We start from the raw sequence: 18,055 nt of genomic DNA, 5'->3' as shown, positions 1-18,055 counted from the left end.
AACCTGATCTGGAAACGCAGGGTGATTTTGGGCACTGGTTCTTCCAGGAGGCAGGCAGAAAAGGCACACTGCGGCAGACACAGCAGCTCGGTACTAATCCACTGCTTTGGCTTATTGTGCAGCAGGATCCCCTCCAGGAGAGCAGAGAGCTTCATGGTTTGGTCTCCCTTTCACCCCCTCCCACCCCTTGTTAGCATCTAATTTACTTTTTTTTTTTTCCCCTCCCTTTTTTTTTTTTGGTCTGCAGAATATATTTCTTCTCCCCCCCCCCCCCCTTTTTTTCTTTTTTTGGTCTGGAGAATATATTTTTCCTTCCCCCCCCCCCCCCTTCTTCTTTTTGGTCAGGAGAATAACCTTTTTTCTCTCAAGAAAAGAGGCAAGTATTTTGCAGAAAACGGATTATATATATATCTCCACACTTCCCTAATCTAGAAAATAAAAATGAAAATATAAGCCAGACACTTTCTTCAGGGGAAGACGACACGTGGCGGTGACCCCAAGCCTGGTGTAAAAAAACTCTCCTCTGCTCCATTCCACCTCTCCTAAGAGTAGGACAGGTTGGCTGAGACAAGGACAACCGAGAACAAAGCAAAACCAAACCCGCGAAATAAAACCCACACAGGAAACACTGCTTCAAAATTTCTATATTATTTACTTATAAGCAACAGTCCAGCTTTGTGAAATTACAACACACACTTTAAAGGATGAGATTTTTTTCACCTCATGGTCAAGCACCAGCATGATCATGCACAGCATTGAGTCAGTTGTAAAAAAAATGCCCTGTAATTTTTATTTATTTATATGATCCACTCCACCTTTACTGAATAAAGTCTGAATAAATCACCTCCTAGCATCAGGCCAGGCAGCTCTGGTCATCAGCCCTCTATTTGGCACATACCCTGCTTCATAGTAGTCCAGTATCAAGATTTTTTTTTTATTATTTTTTTTTTTTCAAGGCAGCATGGTGTACACTAACCACTTCATGATTTATATGGCACAGCAGGGCTCGAGGCATTTACCACATGCAGTCAATGAAGCCTTTCAGATCCCCAAATCCCACATGTGAGGTAAGGGGCTGCTCTTGCTGATTGTTTGCTGGCCTGTTTAACCAGGATTCTAGATCCTTGTAAAGCTAAGGGGTTCTAAAAAAATCTCAGTACAAAAACCCTCTAAGCACACTTAGAACCAAGCTACGCTCCTTTGAATTACATTACGATACTTCATAAAGCTTTCCCTCAAGTCTATCACTAGAAAACACTCATGTCACTTCCAGCAGATCTGGGGGAAACACAGGACAGAAGTGGGGAAAAAAAACCCTTGATCTCAAAAAAAGATGGAGTACATAAAGTGCTTCTTTTTTAATGAAAGAAATTCGAGATGTACAGTCAGGCTCAAGTTGTGCAGTTCACAAGCATGGGGGAAAGAAACAGACACGAGTTCAAAACAGTCGGGGAGGGAAAGGTTTAACCGAGGACTAGGCTGGACTTGCCACCGGGTGGATTTCTCCTGGACGGTGCAGGTGCTGGTGCTACTGGGCTAGGAACAGGTGCAGCAGGCAGGGATTTTTCTTCATTCTGACCTGGGGCAGCTTCTACATCAGCCTCAGTGTTTTCTAGAAGAAAAGAAGCTTTTAAAAGTGTTTGATGTGGATGATGAAAGCCAGATGTTTCGCTGGCTTAGACAGAAGATCAACTCCTGTATGTTTTCCCCAGGCTTACAGACACGCTCAGCGCTGCTGTAACCTGCTCGCAGGACAGACCTGAGCCCTCTGAAGTGTTTTTCCAGAACTCCGATGCCTTAACAGTTCTGTTCCAGGCATTCGAGAGCCACATTCACTCAGCTGCTATTCAGGGACTCCAGCAACATACTAATTTTTTTTTCCAATTGACAAGCAGCTTAAGTCTTAAGCCTTGTGCGTGTTATTAATCAGCATAGGATTATGACAATTGCAACTCAAGTCTGAGCAGGTGCTGGAAACCAAGTCACAGAAGCACCAGTGCTTGTAATTAAGAGCTCAAACTACATCCCCAATTTCGTAACTGGAGGGAAGAGCATCTGACACACACTTCGGAGGCTCCACACAGAACAGAGGAGGGAACAGCCATGCACGGGAAGGCTCCGGCCGCACGCTCCCTGGAAAGCACGTGGTAGGTTTCATCTACTTTAAATACTTCTGAACAACCACAAACGAAGACAGGACACAGAAGGAATTCTTCACAGGAAGCACTTTAGATACTGTCCCAAATAACTAATGTATCTGCTTTACTGACAACTAATTAACGAGCACAGCAAGTACATTAGCATCTCGCATTTTTATAGATGAATGCAATCGGTTCTGAGCCGAAAGCCCAAAGCAGCACCAAGCAGCCCCCTGGTAGCTGGCGGGGGGGTGAGGGAAGCAGAGCTTCACCCCACCAGCTCTGTGAAGATGTACTTCACATGTTTAACAGCCCCCTTGGTATCACTAATGATCACTAGTTCTGGGTTTGGAGGACTCGGGGAACAGCTGCACATCTACCTTCACCACCACCTTCACGATTTAGTAAATCTTGATCGTATTTCCCTCTCCCCCAACCTCCTCTTCATTTTAGCCTCTCCCCGTAAGGCAGCTACTGCACCCCTCTGCCTTCCCCTGCCCCTTGCTCACCTCCACTACAACCTTCTGGTCTTTACATTTAACAGACTGTATACACAACTGAAGATGTGGGTATATCATTGTTTACAGAGGTAAAACCACGTCTTGTTTCCCACTCGCTCCCCGATTATGTTCAATATTTTGCTGGCGCCTCCAAACATTTCAGAGAACTTTCAGTAGGGAGACTCAAGGCAGATCCTGGGAGCGAACTGCTGCACAGAGCTCAGCTGGCATGGTTTAGGTGTTCAGTTGGGTTTCTTCTTCCCCTAGATGCATTACTTCATACTTACACAAAGATTATCCTGCCACATTTTTAGCTGCCTACCTTATTGAGTCCTGCTGGCCGAGATTTTTCTCACTGTCAGCACAATTTGACTATTGGAAAGAGTTAATATCGCCAACAAAATTGGAGACTTCACTGTTCATTGCCTTTTCCAGGTCACTGATGAAGACACTGAATGAAACTAGCCCCAGCATCACTTCACATGGCTCATTCTTCCAACCTGGAAAGCAATCACTAAGCCCTACCCTTCATATACCACAGGAGGAGCTTTCCTCTGGTCCTGTGGCAACTCAATTTTTTGAAAAAATAATCTATGAAGTAGAATTGTCAGAAATGCTGAAAGCCCACTCATGTCCACTGAACTCCCTGTATCCATGCTTATAATAAGCTCGAAGAACTCCAGCAGCTCAGTATAGCCTCCATGCATCCAGAAATAACCTACCATATAGATTCCCCGCTGTATTCATTAACCCACAGGCACATCTGAACCAAGCAGTTAATAGGAAGTTTTAAACTTGAAGATTCTGTAGCTCGTGTGTGCTGCTGCCTGCTTACTCAGCAAGCCGAGAACAACCGTGGCCGTGCCCGCTGCTCGTACGGCGCTGAACGCTCCGCTGTCCGTGCCCGCAGCGCAGCCTGAGCACTGCGCAGTGCTCACAGTGACGGTCTGTCCACCAAATGCCAGGCTCCACCTTCCTGTGTACCATGTAAAGTCTGTCAATAAGTGTGCTGTCTAGTTCTCCTTAACTAGCCACGTTCATTAAGCACACGGTGCCCACTGAATCACAAAAGAAACAAGAATTATTATCACAGGAGACTTTGGGGGAAGTTTCTATAGCGTTTAGAGGCTGATGTAGCCAGCTGGTAACACACAATTAGTACTTCCCACATCATCAAGCTATAGGTCAGTTTGCCAACCTAGTAACTGAAGCGGTAAATCCAACAGGACCAGATCAAATGTTAAAGTGTATCATCTGAAAGTCTCCTACCGAGTATACTGCAAGCCATCAGAAACTGACGCACAGAAGGGAACTACAGCTTCCAAACAGGCAGCAGGAACACTGCTGCAAAAGGAACACATTTTCTTCCCCTAGAAAGGCACGATTAGTAAGTATGCACACCCCACCTGACACCTACCTGGAGTTTTATAATCAGTTACATACAGAAAACAGTTCCCAAATTCAGAAGAATTCCTATAATTTAATTATAGGAACCCATGAAGAATCTAGTTATGCTGTGAACGAACTTGTAAACAGTTTTTACTTGGGGGTATATTCATTTGGCCCCTTTCAAATCCCAGAGACAGCTCTACAACATAAAGAGTACAAAATCACACGTACGGCAAGTGGGATGTTCACCAGCTCACACAGCAGGAACATCAAGTGGTGGAGTGACACAGCTAGCTCAACAAGACTCTGTGCTCCATTAAGCAAGGATACCCAAAGCTATCAACGGTAGAAATTAATTTAACAGTCCATCAAGATTCTCAGGTACCTGCCACAGACATCATTTCCAGGAAGCATGAACCTTCCCAAGAACCATCAGCAGAAGTTTAACATTCAAACCATTGCCTGTCATTTTTATTTCATCTTGACCATCTTCAAAAATCTAATAGACATGGCCACAACAGGAAACAATGCCAGTTTCTTTCCAGTAACACTTTATAAAAAAACCCAAACACTTCCCAGCATACATTTACTTGGTATTTGGTAAGAACCTCCTTCGCTGCCACCTACCAGAAACAAACCAAAAGTCAACAAATACGACAGCTGTGAAATGTGAACTTTTTCTAAGTGTCAGGAGTATCACTTTGTACTCAGTTTCATTTCAGCCAGCTGTTGCTAGCCCAGGCAGCCCTATTTCAACCTCCTCCCATCCCATCCCATCTCCCACCACTGCTTGCGGGCTTCTCATCCGAACCCCTGGTGAGCCGGCTTAAACACCAGAAGCAGCAGCAGAGCCCTTAGATCAGTTTTGCTTCCACTACCAAACCACATCCTCCCACTTGAGACAAACTCTAGATGCCTACAGTGCTAATGAAGATCAGACAGACACAGGAAAGAAATACTAAAAAAGCCTCTCCCGTTTGATTAGAAGCAGCCTGCTCAAGAAGCAAGACTTACTTTGGGGACAGATACCACTTAAAGGTAGTTAAAACATTCTGGAAAAAAACTCTCACCCTCCCGGCAGAAGTCTTTTCAAGCCATGGAACTGCTAATGGCTTTAGTGATCCCCCACAACTCTTGGGTGTTGAAAGTAGCACTTAGAAAGCAGCCAGTCAACAAAACACATTCCTCTCATCAGGAAGTAAGCTATTCTTCAGGTGAATCTTACAAAGGAGAGACTTCCAGCCTCAGAGCTAGAAAAAAGGCTTCAAGGTTAACATGCATGCTGCTAGAGGAAATGCCTCTGTTTAAGGTGAAATTTGCAGTATGCATATGAACTTCCTTGGCAATAATCAGCATTTAAAAGGCAACAGAAACTTAAAAGCTAGTTAATGCAGACACTGGCAGATGCAGTAGCTGGTTTTCATTATTTCTCTGAATGTAGTGTTTGCTGTATGAGAAGGCAATAGGAAAGAAGCAAATTGCTAAACTAAAACTATTTAAGTTGGCCGTACTATTTAAATACAAGCTACTACAACAGCAGGATAGTCTCTCCATCACTGAACTCTGTGAAAGGGTATCCACCTTGCCTTCTAGTACTCAAATCTTGACACCAACTGCTGTGGACAAAATCAACGAACAGGCCTGTTCTGATTTTTAACCTGATGACCAACAGGCACTCCACCATCTCATTCCATTTCCACACTTCCACTGAGGCAGTCGGGTCACTCCATTGATTCGATGGGTTCAAGGGACAACCCCAAGCCGTCTCTCTCTCCTCTTCCATTTCAAAAGCACCTAACTGCAAAAGGTTTTCACTAGAAGAGTCCGAAGGAGTTACTCACCAAAAGTCTCAACACCACCATCTCCTCCCTAGAAGAGAGAGAAACAAGTTATGTCTCACATTTCACAATGTATTTTCTTCTTCCATCGAGAGGATACTCAATAATCCGTGTTATGACCAGGGTGCTGGGCACACTGCTCTATCCAGCAGCACTTTCCACGTGACAGACCCAAGGAAGCACTTTTAGACCAGCAACAGGCTCTTAGGGACAGACATCAGCGGCACGGCGGGTTCTGCGTGCATATTTCTGCAGATTAATGTTGTGGGTTTGTAAGCACCAATCCTTACAGAGTGACTAATATAATTTCATCAGCTGTTTGTTTACCTAACATACTTCTAAAAGTTGAGACAGATAATACTGAAGTAATCCTGATGACCTCTAATGTGTGACATACTTGTTATTCCCACACTGTGAAGGACGTGGGTGGGCAGGAGCGCTCTGTCATAGACAGCATCCTACGTGAGGCAGCAGTGACAGTAACCAGAACATTGTAACTGCTGAGCAGTAGAGACAAGGAAGTTATGCTGAAAAAGCAACTGGCAATAGTTCAGTGTCCTCTCCTTTCCACTAAGCAACTTTTCCCAACACCAAACATTTATCTGTCAGCAAGGCCCAGAGCATTTGTTCTACCCAGTTTTCTGCAATGTTGCCGATAAAACTTTCCTTCACTACATGAACAGCTAAACATTCTTTTCAGACTGAATCTGTTCACAGGCTGCAACTTGACACAGATACAGAAAAATCTTCCAGCAGCAGCCAAGGCTCCTCAATGGCATGAGGTTTTATCAGCTTTCACAGATTTAACATTGTTAATTACATACTGAAACCACAGTCATCAGGATATAAATGCACAGAAACTCACACAAATATATCATCTTAAATCTCAGACTGGGCTACAGTACGCTAGCTCCAGCTTCTGCTGTTTGTAGCTGTAACTACTGCATAAAATTAAAATATTCCACATTGGAAGAATCTGTTTGCAAAGCTGAGAACCACAGTTAATTAATACAATTAAGTAGAAAACAGAATTAGACTAAACAGTTTATTTTTGTTTTCTGTGGCAGCAGCTATAAATTTAATCTTATACTTGCTAAATTGGAACAAGGCATTTTCTGCAACAAAGAATAGTTTTGTGGCTCAAAGTGCCTATTAATAACAAAAATGGGTTGCGATGATTGATGACAATTATCAAATTAAAACTCACTGTTTGTAACCCATGAGGCAAAAGTATCTCTGCCACAGCATTGGTGATCAGCAACTTACCTGCCCAGCTCTTTTCAGAAAACCTAAAGCTGGAGACCTTTCAGGAGCAAGGTTTCTTATTTTCCCTCTGGAACTTGCTTCTGCAAGCGCAGCCTACCTTAGGTTCCTGGTTTTCTCAGTTCAGAGCTATTACTACTCTTCATTCTGGTTTTTGCCATGAAATGTAATCGCACATCTAGCAAATCCCACCTTAACACTACAAACATGCTCCATGTTGCTACCAAGTAGAAAGTTTATATAGAAAATAATGATGGTATTACCGAAGACAGTAACAGAAATAAAACAAGTACTCATGCTATTGCAGCAAGCGCTCGTTGGGATGTGAAAGCACGTCCTTTGCCAGATCCACGGTTTGCTGTAGGTAACTATTCTTCGTAAAATTTGTTCAATCACACAATTACAGACATGAAGTTGTATGAAATGTAGCTTCAGTCATTACTGTATCAGTAAGAAGAGGTAAGAGCTCTAGAAAGCGGTCCTTTCTGAAAAATCCAGCCCTTCAGCAACGTACTTTCTGAAAAATCCAGCCCTTCAGCAACGTACTCTAAGACTATCATGTGGAAAAGAGAAACTTCAGGAAAAGAACAGATTCGAGAATAAGGCTTCAAATCCTGCAATGCTTCCAACTACATGAACATCAGTTAACACAGAGTGAATTGTCCCATTATCAGGCTCTTCACAGTTAATGTACTGACCTTGGGATCTACAAAGTCTCCACAGTTTGCATCAGTCGAGTTTCTTCTTTGTGGGCCAGATGATTCACAGTCGTCTCTGATGTCACCTGGCTTAGTCCCTACAAGCAGAGATTGATCGTAATCAGGTTGCAAGATAAACTTACTGGGAAAGCAGATCAGTCAGGGGGTTGTGTGTGTGATTTGGGTTTTTGGGGGTTTTTTTTAGATTAAAGCTTTACTATTCTAAGAAGTCCTAGTCCTTTAGATAATAACTCACAAATTACTGTCTTTCAACAGCATCTCATGCAGTTGAGGGTGTCATTTAAACAGATGGAAGCTAAGGTCCTAAGGCCATCCATACTGGCAGTGCTCTGCAGAAATGGAAGCTTAATCCCAGCTGCAAGTACAACACAAATCTAAATTTCCTCTGAATAATCAAGACCAATCAGTGCTACTCCAAATACTGAGACACAAGTGCACCTTACGGTGACTTGATTAACTTTGAGAAACAGCATCCAAAATACAGTTCTCTACTTGCAACATCTATGCCCAAGACTTGCATAAAAAAAACCCCTCTGGAAGCAATTAAAAATGAGAAGTAAAATAATCCCATATGCAAGCACACATCATGTACAGCCCTAAACTACCAAGTAGGAGGGAAACTCTGGTTTGCACACTGAGCCGATGCAAAAAAAAAAAAAAAAAAAAAAAAATTAATGCATGTCAGCAGATCTGGAAACAAAGCACTCCGTTCTTACCCGATGACTTAGCCCAGGAAGGTGGGTTTTCTTCAGGAGTTCCAAAGATGCTGGATGCCATTTTGTTCCTTCGCACAGGTTGTTCTTTTGGTTCATCAAAACCCAAGGAAAAGTTGGACCCACCGCCAGGAGGACGCAGCACTCTGCAGAGAAAGTCAGCTTTACAACCTTGCACGTACCATTACCATGCCGCACTCCAACATATAAAACTATATAAGACTAATAAGCCAAGAGATCATCGCTGGCTCTTGTCATGGGCAGTCACACAGGCTAAATTCCACCCAAACAGACTCCATTATCCATTGGCTTTTAACAAATGACACAGACCATCACGTCTTCAGTGCGTAAGCTGAACTGTAAAGGTAAGCTGGCTGCCAGCATTCAATCCAGGCGCTGGATCTCCACTACTCTTCTCTTCAGTGACACTTACAAAAATAAAATACTCCGGCACTCTACTTGTGCCCTTGCTTCATTCATTCGGTGTCAACAAGACCTGCTGCTACCAGTCTTTGGTCTGAGCCAATTAAATTAAAAAAAAAAAAAAAAGTATGCCGGCATGTCAAAAATCAAGCTTTTTAAAAGAGAACCCCGTGAAGGCTAACATTAACCTTCAAACTGTCAGCACAGCAAAGACTGAAGTTTGGCATATGAGCCAAAGTATTGGTTGCACCACCGATGACTGGGGGCTGCAGCCTTTACCTAGATTTGTTTCATTTTAACCCCCCCCCAAGTCCGCAGCATGCTACTGGACTAGACTTAAAAGGGGCATTTAAACAGTTTTAAGTTAGGCTATTATTAGGAGAGACACGTGTACAAAGCTCCGGATCTATAACCTAAATCTAACAACCTTGCATTAGACAGACACAAAAAGAAGCCTGGTCAATACTTCACAAGCTAGATTGTGGTCTGCTTTCCAACTTGCAGAAATCAACCAGAATTAACAGCAGCAGCAAAATGAATCTTTACATGTAAATTCCTTTATCTTATTTTCTTAAGCATGACATCTTTTCAAAGGCAACGTATTAGCTGGAGAAGCCAGACAAAAGCCAGGAGAACAAAAATGTGTCAGGCCGTTATGACAACTGTCACAACCCCCAGAGAGATGCAAGTCCACCAACAGAACTGGGCTTTTAAGATATCCAGGGCTCTGAAATGGAGACCAGAACAAGATAGGGATGGTGCACGCTTCCTCTTCTTTACAAATCATTTAATCAACTTAAAACTTTGCAACCGAAAACAGTACGCAGCTTGTTAACGCACCAAGCCTAGGAATTCAACACAAAGAACGTGTCTGATTCTACAATGTCATCACCATTGGTCAGAGCATTAAGATCTTTTGAGATTTTGTGCCTATGGCATTTCAGACGCAACACAAAAATGCTTCTCCAGCCTACCGAGCTCAAACACGACAACGGCAAGAAAAACTCACAAAGGGACACGGCATGGATATTTGGTGTTACTTCAACAGCAAACTACTTTTCCTTACAAAATTCTTCTCCAAAGTTCTAATCACTAATGCTCAGCTGCTGATGGGAGGATCCCAGGAGATTGTAGTATGTTTTAAGAATCCAAGAACACTTCCGACATGCTTTGTCTCCTTTCTGAATTAAGAGATATCATTGAATCACTCCCCCATCCTTTTTTCTCCAGAGAAAACGCCCCCGTATAAAAGATTTATTTTCTTAGTTACATCTGTTGCAGTTATTAATTTGAAGGCCCCCCTGCCCAAAGGAGGGCTTGTTCCCACATCTCACATCACCTTTATTTTAGCAGAGCAGTGAAACCAGCGCTCTCCTAACGGCACAACAGTTTCCACTGCCAGTCTTAATGAAATTAACAGGAGAGACAACTGGAAGGCAGGCAAGCCGTCACCCGAACTGTTAAAAGGAATAATCCCACTTGCCAGACCGGGTTAAAAGCTGACAGGTTTTTCGTGAAGCCTCTCTCCGCCAGGCGATGGGCTCTGATGCACGTTACGGCGTTTAACTTCGCGACACCCGGCGATGTGAGCGCACCCCGCCGGGCAGCGCCCCTGGGAATGGGGGGGATGGGGGGGGGGGCGGCTCTTCCTGGCTTTGCCAACGCGCCCCACAAGGCGGGGTGCGGGCAGGGAGCCCCCGCTCCGCCAGGGCACAGCCTGCCCGAGAAACCCCCCGACCCCGCAGCCAGCCCTGCTCCCGCACAGCCGCGGGTGCCCCAGCGCCGCGCGTCCCCCGCCGAACCGGAGTTCTCTTTGTTCCCAGACCGGCGGCGGCGGCGGCGGCGGCGGCAGCTCCCCCCCCCTCCCCCCCCCCCCCAGCCCCCTGGAAGCAGCTCCGCGGCGCGGCCGCCGCTGGGCAGGGCCCGGGCCGAACCGGGGGCAGCACGGGAGGGAGCCGGGGGGCCGCGACCCCGGCCGCGGAGCGCAAACAATGGAGCCGCCCGGCCCCACCCAGAAGGCGGCAGCCCGGGGCCGCTCCGCCAGGCCGCGGGGCAAGGCCGGCTCCGCCACCGCGGGGCCGGGGCGGGGGGGGCGGGCGGCCGGGGGAGGGGGGTGCAGGGGTGCGGGCCCCCCCGCCCCCGCATTGTGGCTGCGCGGTCGCGCAGCGAGGCGGGGAGTCGCCTCCCCTCTTTGTTAGCGAGGCAGGGACGCACACGCGCACCCCGGGGGGGGTCTCGCCAGCTCCCACCCCCATTCCCCCGGGCAGCTGCGGCAGGGTACGGCCACAGCCACCCCCCACCCCCGGTGGGAGCGCGGCGGGTTCGCCTCCCCGCTGTCCCCGGGTGGGTGCGGCCGCCGCCCGCCGGCAAACGGCACCCACCGAGCTCCGACCCGGCCGGCGCCCGCCATCCCCCAGAGCCGCTGCGGGCAGCCCCGGCCGCGCCCCCAGGCCCCGAGGCGGAGGCAGAAGGGGCGGCCCCGCCGCGGGCACCCTCAGCCCCACCGTCCTGACGGTCCCAAGGGCCCCCCGGCGGACCTGGAGCTGTTCCTGCCACTGGGGTCCATGCCCGAAAAGGTGGTCGTGGTGGTCATGGCGGCAGGGATGGAGGAGATGGGCGCAGGGGAAAGGGCTCCGTGGAGAGGCCAGCGGGGAGCGACAGTCCCGGGAACGGAGCACCCGCCCCCTGCCTACCCCTGCTGCTGCCGGTGACAACTGCAGCCACCGCCCGCACCGGCCGCGCCTTTTATACCCACGTCGGGGTCCGCCCCCCGGCGGCCTTCTCATAGGACGGTTCAAAACCAATCCCGAGCTTCTATTCGACGGCGCCCTGCCACTCTACATTTGGGCCCGCCTCATTGTCTATTCTGAGGCGCCTGGCCCGATCCGTAAAAGCTCATTGGCGAAGCAATACGTCTGCTCTACGCCGATTGGCTGCGCCTGGGCGGTGGCACCCTTTGTGGCTGATTAGCGGGCGGCCTGTCGCTCACACCAGGTGCGCTGCCATTGGCTCAGCCGTACATGAGGCGAGACAAAAGTCCCCGGCGTCTCCCTTGTGGCCGAGGCGCCCGGGAGGGGCGGCCGCGCTGCTGGGGAGCTCGGGCGGGGGACCGAGCCCCGCCGCCCCCTCCCCCAGCGCCCCCCTTCCGCCCTGCCTGTCCCCAAAGCCACCCCTAAGGACATCACCTCGAGTACCATCAGGCCACCGACGCCCACCCCAGGCACACGGCTCAGCCGAGCTCTGCTCCCTCAGGCTATGCTGGGGGTAGTGTGGCCTGGCCCAGCCTGGGGGCCGCCTCAGAGCACCTCCTGGTGCAACTCCCCATCGTGGTGCAACTCCAAAACACGTGGATGAACAACACAGAGGCCGTCCAGGTGCTGAAGGTGTTCGCACAAGGCTGCTGTGGTGTTAGAGGTTGGCTCCAACAAGGGTAGAGACAGCCAGCGGCCTGCAGAGACGCACGGGGCTGGCGTGAAGTGCTGTCACCTCAAAAAACATGGCAGAATAACATAATTAACAGTATCGGAGGATGTTGAAGCAGTGGATTTTTCCATGACAACTGTGCGAGTCCCAGAACCTCTATGGCAGGTGGAGTACAAAGCCCAGCAACACTGCTCACCTGGCTTCAAAGCATGAGCCTGCACGCTTCTGCCGTTCATCTTCCACCGACCGCCAGCACAAAACTCACATTACCAGATGCTGGCTGTTGACCTGTCACATTCATCTTTGATGTGGTGACTGGGACCTCCGTCAACTCCCTGCAACTTCCAGACACACAGATGCCTCCCTGATCACCGCCAACTTTTACTCCAAAATTAATATATCAGGCCCTCCTACTGCAAATGGTATTTGAATTAGTATTTGCATAAAACAAGTAGAAAGGGGAATGAAAACCCCATGTCTGTTTTATCCATCCCTCCCAGTCTGCACTAATAACAGCACTTAGGACCCCCAAAACACTTTTCCATAGAAAATAAAGGTTTTTGGTCTGGAAAATACAAGCTTTGTTTGTGCTACTTTACTTCATGTGTACATGAGGTGTCAAGTGTCCAAATTAGCACCAGCCTCAGTATCAACACAGCTCAGGAAAGAGGTGGACTGCTAAAAATACACAAACAGGACAATAGTATTTTAGTTTTTCTGATCTAGGATCTTTTATAAAAAAATCTTATTTAAAAAAAATAAAGCCCCAACCACTATTCAGGTCCCCAGGGAACTGTGTTGCCATCACATCATTCTAGAGGTAAATTAAAGGGAAACTTTAAGTAACATGACACAGTTGTTTTAATTCTATTATCCCTTAGGCTTGGGCATTAAGAAGTCAAATGATACCTACTTGCATAAAGGTAAGCATCTGCTCACTCAGGAACTTGCAAAGCACTTTGTCATCCAAATGCTTTTTATTCAAACCCACAGGATTTGACTCTTAAATTTGTACCCCTGAGACATATGGAGCCATTTTTTAAAGTCAGGATGAAGAAAAACCTGTTCCCTCTGACAAAGCTAGTTTTAACGCACAGCTTTAAAGTTCTAAACGTCCAGTATTTCCAAGGGACTCCACTGATCTCTTGGACAGTCCTGACTGCAGGATAGTCTTTAAATAAAAGCTGCTTTGCCAATTATTTACCCATAACAAGATAAAGGGATTTATGAAGATAGCTACAGAAACTGAGCTTACGATCCTTCTTGGATAATGACATCCGACCAGAACAATTCTCAGCAGCTGTTTGAAAAACTCAGACACCAAACAATTCCACCTGTTGTTGAAATTCAACCGGCAATGAATGCAAAAAGCATCTGGAAGTCTGAACAAGACTCCAGGAAATGCAAGGCTTAGGCAAGAGGAGATACCATTGGTTTGAGAAAAGCCTCAGCTTGGTCATCCTCCCATGACCAAGGGTTTCTTCTGCATGCCAGTCTCTGCTACTTACACAGTCACAAAAAGCATTCTTTATTGCAAGCACATCATACAAAAAAAAAAAAAAAAAAAAAAAAGGTGTTTTGACTCAGACTTCTGCCCCCAACTCTTGACAGCTAAAGGTAAAAAGTAAGCACCATGTAATAATTGAAGGTAAAAAGTAAGCATGAGCTAATAAATAATCCCTGTTACAGCTGGATTTGCAGCTGTCAAAGACCTTGCATGGCAGAAGTTCAGTGGAAGGCTGATGTCCTACAGGTTCAATGGTTTGTCCTACCGAGCAGATGCTGTAGTCAGTAAGAGTTGCGAAAGTTGCTCTGGCGCCTCTCTATATCTTCAGGTGAAGTTCGTAACAGTAAGTTGCTGTTTGGGAAAGAAGCTTGAATCACAGCATCCAGACTCCTCTCAAAGCTGCCGAGATGTAGTTCTGAACAACATAAAAAGCCAATTCGTGCTGCTGTTCTTGCCTGGACATCCAGCATTACAAAGTCTGGCAGTTTATTCCAAAGCATTGTTCCTTAACGGAAAAAAAGACAAACATCACTGGAAGGGGAAGTCAAGTCCTCAAAGAGCTCCTTTCATTCCGCTTTTGCCTCATCCAAGTTCGCTTAAACTGTAAGTTTTCTTAGTCAAGTGATCCTTCAAGACCCCTTGCAGGGCATCAGATGTGCTTTAATGAGATCTATGGACTGGATGCTGAAAGGTGGCGGGGTGGTGGGGGGGATCTAAGCCACCAAAACCAGCACAAAATTCATCATAAATGCGTTCATGTCCCCCTCTGGAGAATATTCCTTTCCTAAGGGGTAACAACTTATTTTACTGTTTATTTGGGCTTCTGCAGTATTAGTCTTTTCCCAGCACTCCAGTGTCATCCTCATATCAGCATTAATTGTTAAACTGTACAGCTCTTCCCATAGGCCCCACTCCCACTGCTGCTCCTCAAACTCATGCACTTCAGCGCTTTCTGCAGCGCCCCACTGACCCTCATCACCTCTAGGATCTCCGCTGACAGCGAGCTGCTTCTTTCCGAGCGCCACCAGCCCTGTCTCACCCCCGCTGCATAACCTGAAATTCTTTAGCAACAGGGAAAAAACTCTTCCTGTCACAGACCCAAACCACTTCATAAACACCACCTGGGACTCCCAGCATCTCCACATCAAGAGTAAGACCATTAGTCCCATGCTACTAGTGCAGAAACCAGGAAACCTCTGTAATTAAGCACCTTGAAGGCCAACCAAAAACTGAGAACAGGGACCAAAATCCAGTCCTCCATCTCCTATTCATTCTCATCCTAACCACCAGGAAGAAGTGCAGTACTACCAGTTCATTCTGACACTAAGTACAAAAAAGCAAGCTAAGTTCAAGGATTAAATTATTTACTATCAGAACACATTCAGTTTAGCAACTGCTTAACAGCCAGAACGAACAAACCTTAATAATCCAGAGAATGAAATGTATTAGTTACAGTGGTAACATAATTAAGAATAATTCAAGTTATTTAAATGCTTTTAGGTTGTCTTTTAGTATTCCACAACAGTCTGTCACACCAGCTGATACAAGTGTACCGAGAAGAGGCCGCAACCTTAAAACCCTAACAAAAATCCTTCCATTTATTGTTCACTTTCAATTTCATAGATGATGATTAAGGAAGCATCCACTTCCTCATTTTTAGCTTTGAAAACAAATTGCTATTCCTTAGAAATTCAGTTCTTTCCAACTTGCCGAAGCATAAAAAGTATTCTTTGAGCCAGCCACATTATGCCTTTTCATTAATGTTGCAGTAACAGTCACAATAGAACCAGCATCCAACAGATAAACAGCAGCACTTGCATTACACTGACTCGGAAGTAATGAAGCGCAGGTACTAAAAAGGAATTTTCTTGCAAGAAAAAATAATCTCGCTTTGACCATAACCTTTGCAGAGATGCTGTATCCGTTTTAATATTGCAGTTATCTCGAAGCAGCAATTATCTTGGCGCTACTTCAGGGATTTTTCTTTTGTTAAGAACACCTCCATATACCAGCATTAAGAATCTCATATTACCACCTGGGAGTATTCCCTTACACTCCAGGCAGCATAGCATATTCTGTTTCAGAGCAGCCTTGCACTCCCAGCACCCCTTTTGAACCAGCAGCTCAGGCCACTTAGTATCGATCCTCACCAGAGCCCTATTAAACAGGCATTATCCCCTCCGCGCAGCTGAACTAAGGCACCTATTTCCACCTGTTAACCAAGGGTCCCACCACAATGAGCTGGGCTTTCAATCTGTCATTATTCTCACCCCCCCCTCCCCGCCCCCCAGTAAAAATGCCTTACTTTAGGTGCCTGAAACAATTAATTTCGGTTGCATCTTTTGAAATAACTGGTAGTGTCCAATTCACAACAGAACTGAACCTCTCTGAAGGACTAAAGACCCAGCATATGCGAAAGGCAAGGTCTTCTCATCCACAAAAACTTGCCAGAGTACCGTATCCAACTATGACTTACTCCCCTTTTTCATGTAAATAAACATCAGAGGTACATTTAGCTAATATCACTTTAGATTATTTGAAAATTGTGGATAATAATATAATTTGCCCAGGCTTTTGAAAGATCCCAGCTGTTTAATAAACACAAAAAACTCGCCTCCTGCCTAGCGTGACCTCTTTGCCCAGCTTTCCTGTATTCTCTGACACACGGAGATTTAGTAGCCCATTAAGCCAGCAGCCTGAACATGAGAACTGTTACATATCAAGCCAGGCCAAACAGCTAGAGCAAACTACAAATAATTTGATCCAAATTGTCTATATCCCTGTACTTCATACCACTTCCGAACCATCAACCCTAGCAGCACCTTTCTTAGTGCAGAGGTAGTCACAGTAAAACCACACAGGTCCCAGCAAACAGGAATCAACACGTAAATTCTTTAGCAACAGAGGAGCAGGACTGACAAGCAACCACTTCTGTCATAAGGAGAATTTGCAAGACTAGTTCCAAAACAATTGTTTTTAAAAAACAGGTTAGTATTCCTGCATTGCTGCGTACACAAATACGTATCAGAATGTGCCAGCCCGCTTCAGTTCGCTGGGCTAATGAAAGTAAAAGTTTTGAGGCTCTTGAGGAACTAAGTCACTTAAGTTCTTTAAGACAGTTTCTTGATTTTTATCTAATCAACAAAACACCTCTCAGAAAAGACTATTTTAGCAGTTTTTGACTGCACTCACCACCTTATATAAACACCATTCAGCACTGTTAGAGGAATTATTTTGGAAATACGAGGACCAAACTTGGAATTCTGCATGTAAGTTCATGACAGATGAAGTACCACTCTACCAATTCAGGAAATTAAAACCTTGTTTTTGAAAGCATGTTGTTCAGTACCTGTCACTTGACTTACATGGCCTCAGGAAAGAAAAAAAAAAAAAAAGTAGACAAGATACAACAGGGAGTTTTGAGCCCCACAGTCTTAACCTGGGCTGAAAAAAAACCCTTTCTATTTTCTTCAGAAAGTAAAGCAGGTCCAAACATCTTTTTTGGCCTAACAAGATAAAGACAGCTTTCTCCTGGGAAAAGTCTTGGCATGACATCAAGCTGAAAGAATTTTATACACTGTTATTGGAAGTCTAGCCAGGTTAAAAGCCAGATAATCTAAAGCCAGAGCAATGTATTCCATGTCTAACTTTTGAGAAATGTTGAAATATAACCCCCCCCGGCCCCAAAGTTTTTTCCAGGCCTCTGAGAGTTTGGATATGAAACCATTTGTTCACAAGAGGGAATTCCAACCTTGCAATATACCACAGAAGTCTACAAAATACGTACCAGAATAAGGAATAATCTTCTTAGCAGTAGAACTTCCTAGAATTAAAACAGTAACATACAGTAGAGGTACATTCTTCAGCTACACAGTCAAAAGTAACTGCAAAAACAGACGCTATTTTTCTTCTGTCTCTGCTAGATGTAATTAATGAAAAACCAGATGTGTTAAAATCGTGACAGAAACGAAACAGATCATTTTCCATCAGCTAAATGCACAGACCCATCATTTTGCCACAAAGTTAAAGAATTTCCAGATCCAGGAGGCACAGGCCTAGCATGTAGTAATCACATCTTCAATTAACTATTACAAAACCTACCACCAAAAAGTGAGCTCTGCTAAAAGACCATTAACTTACTG

The 18,055-nt window shown here is 45.8% G+C and overlaps 1 protein-coding gene across 1 annotated transcript; it reads right to left on the bottom strand.

The window, feature by feature from the left end:
* Nucleotides 1-632: 632 nt before the first annotated feature.
* On the bottom strand, nucleotides 633-11,734 carry JPT1 (Jupiter microtubule associated homolog 1). Its single transcript, XM_055724950.1, has 5 exons — nucleotides 11,521-11,734; nucleotides 8,564-8,706; nucleotides 7,827-7,924; nucleotides 5,869-5,896; nucleotides 633-1,612 (listed from the first exon to the last, which is right to left on the bottom strand). Exons 1-5 carry the CDS (start codon nucleotides 11,574-11,576, stop codon nucleotides 1,464-1,466), a joined length of 474 nt encoding a protein of 157 aa, XP_055580925.1. The 5' UTR covers nucleotides 11,577-11,734; the 3' UTR covers nucleotides 633-1,463.
* Between the last annotated feature and the right edge of the window lie 6,321 nt (nucleotides 11,735-18,055).

Source organism: Falco cherrug, chromosome 1 (assembly GCF_023634085.1).
Source record: "Falco cherrug isolate bFalChe1 chromosome 1, bFalChe1.pri, whole genome shotgun sequence".
Lineage (NCBI taxonomy): Eukaryota > Metazoa > Chordata > Aves > Falconiformes > Falconidae > Falco > Falco cherrug.
The sequence above is the reverse complement of the archived record's forward strand: the minus strand, read 5'-3'. Positions and strand labels throughout refer to the sequence as shown.

Excerpts from the sequence above, each read along its gene's own strand:
- JPT1 (XM_055724950.1), bottom strand. The coding sequence starts at position 11,576 with ATGACCACCACGACCACCTTTTCGGGCATGGACCCCAGTGGCAGGAAC. Across the intron at positions 7,925-8,563 it reads TTCCTGGGCTAAGTCATCGG|GGACTAAGCCAGGTGACATC; the intron begins GTAAGAACGGAG and ends CTCTGCTTGTAG. Across the intron at positions 1,613-5,868 it reads TGGTGGTGTTGAGACTTTTG|AAAACACTGAGGCTGATGTA; the intron begins GTGAGTAACTCC and ends CTTTTCTTCTAG.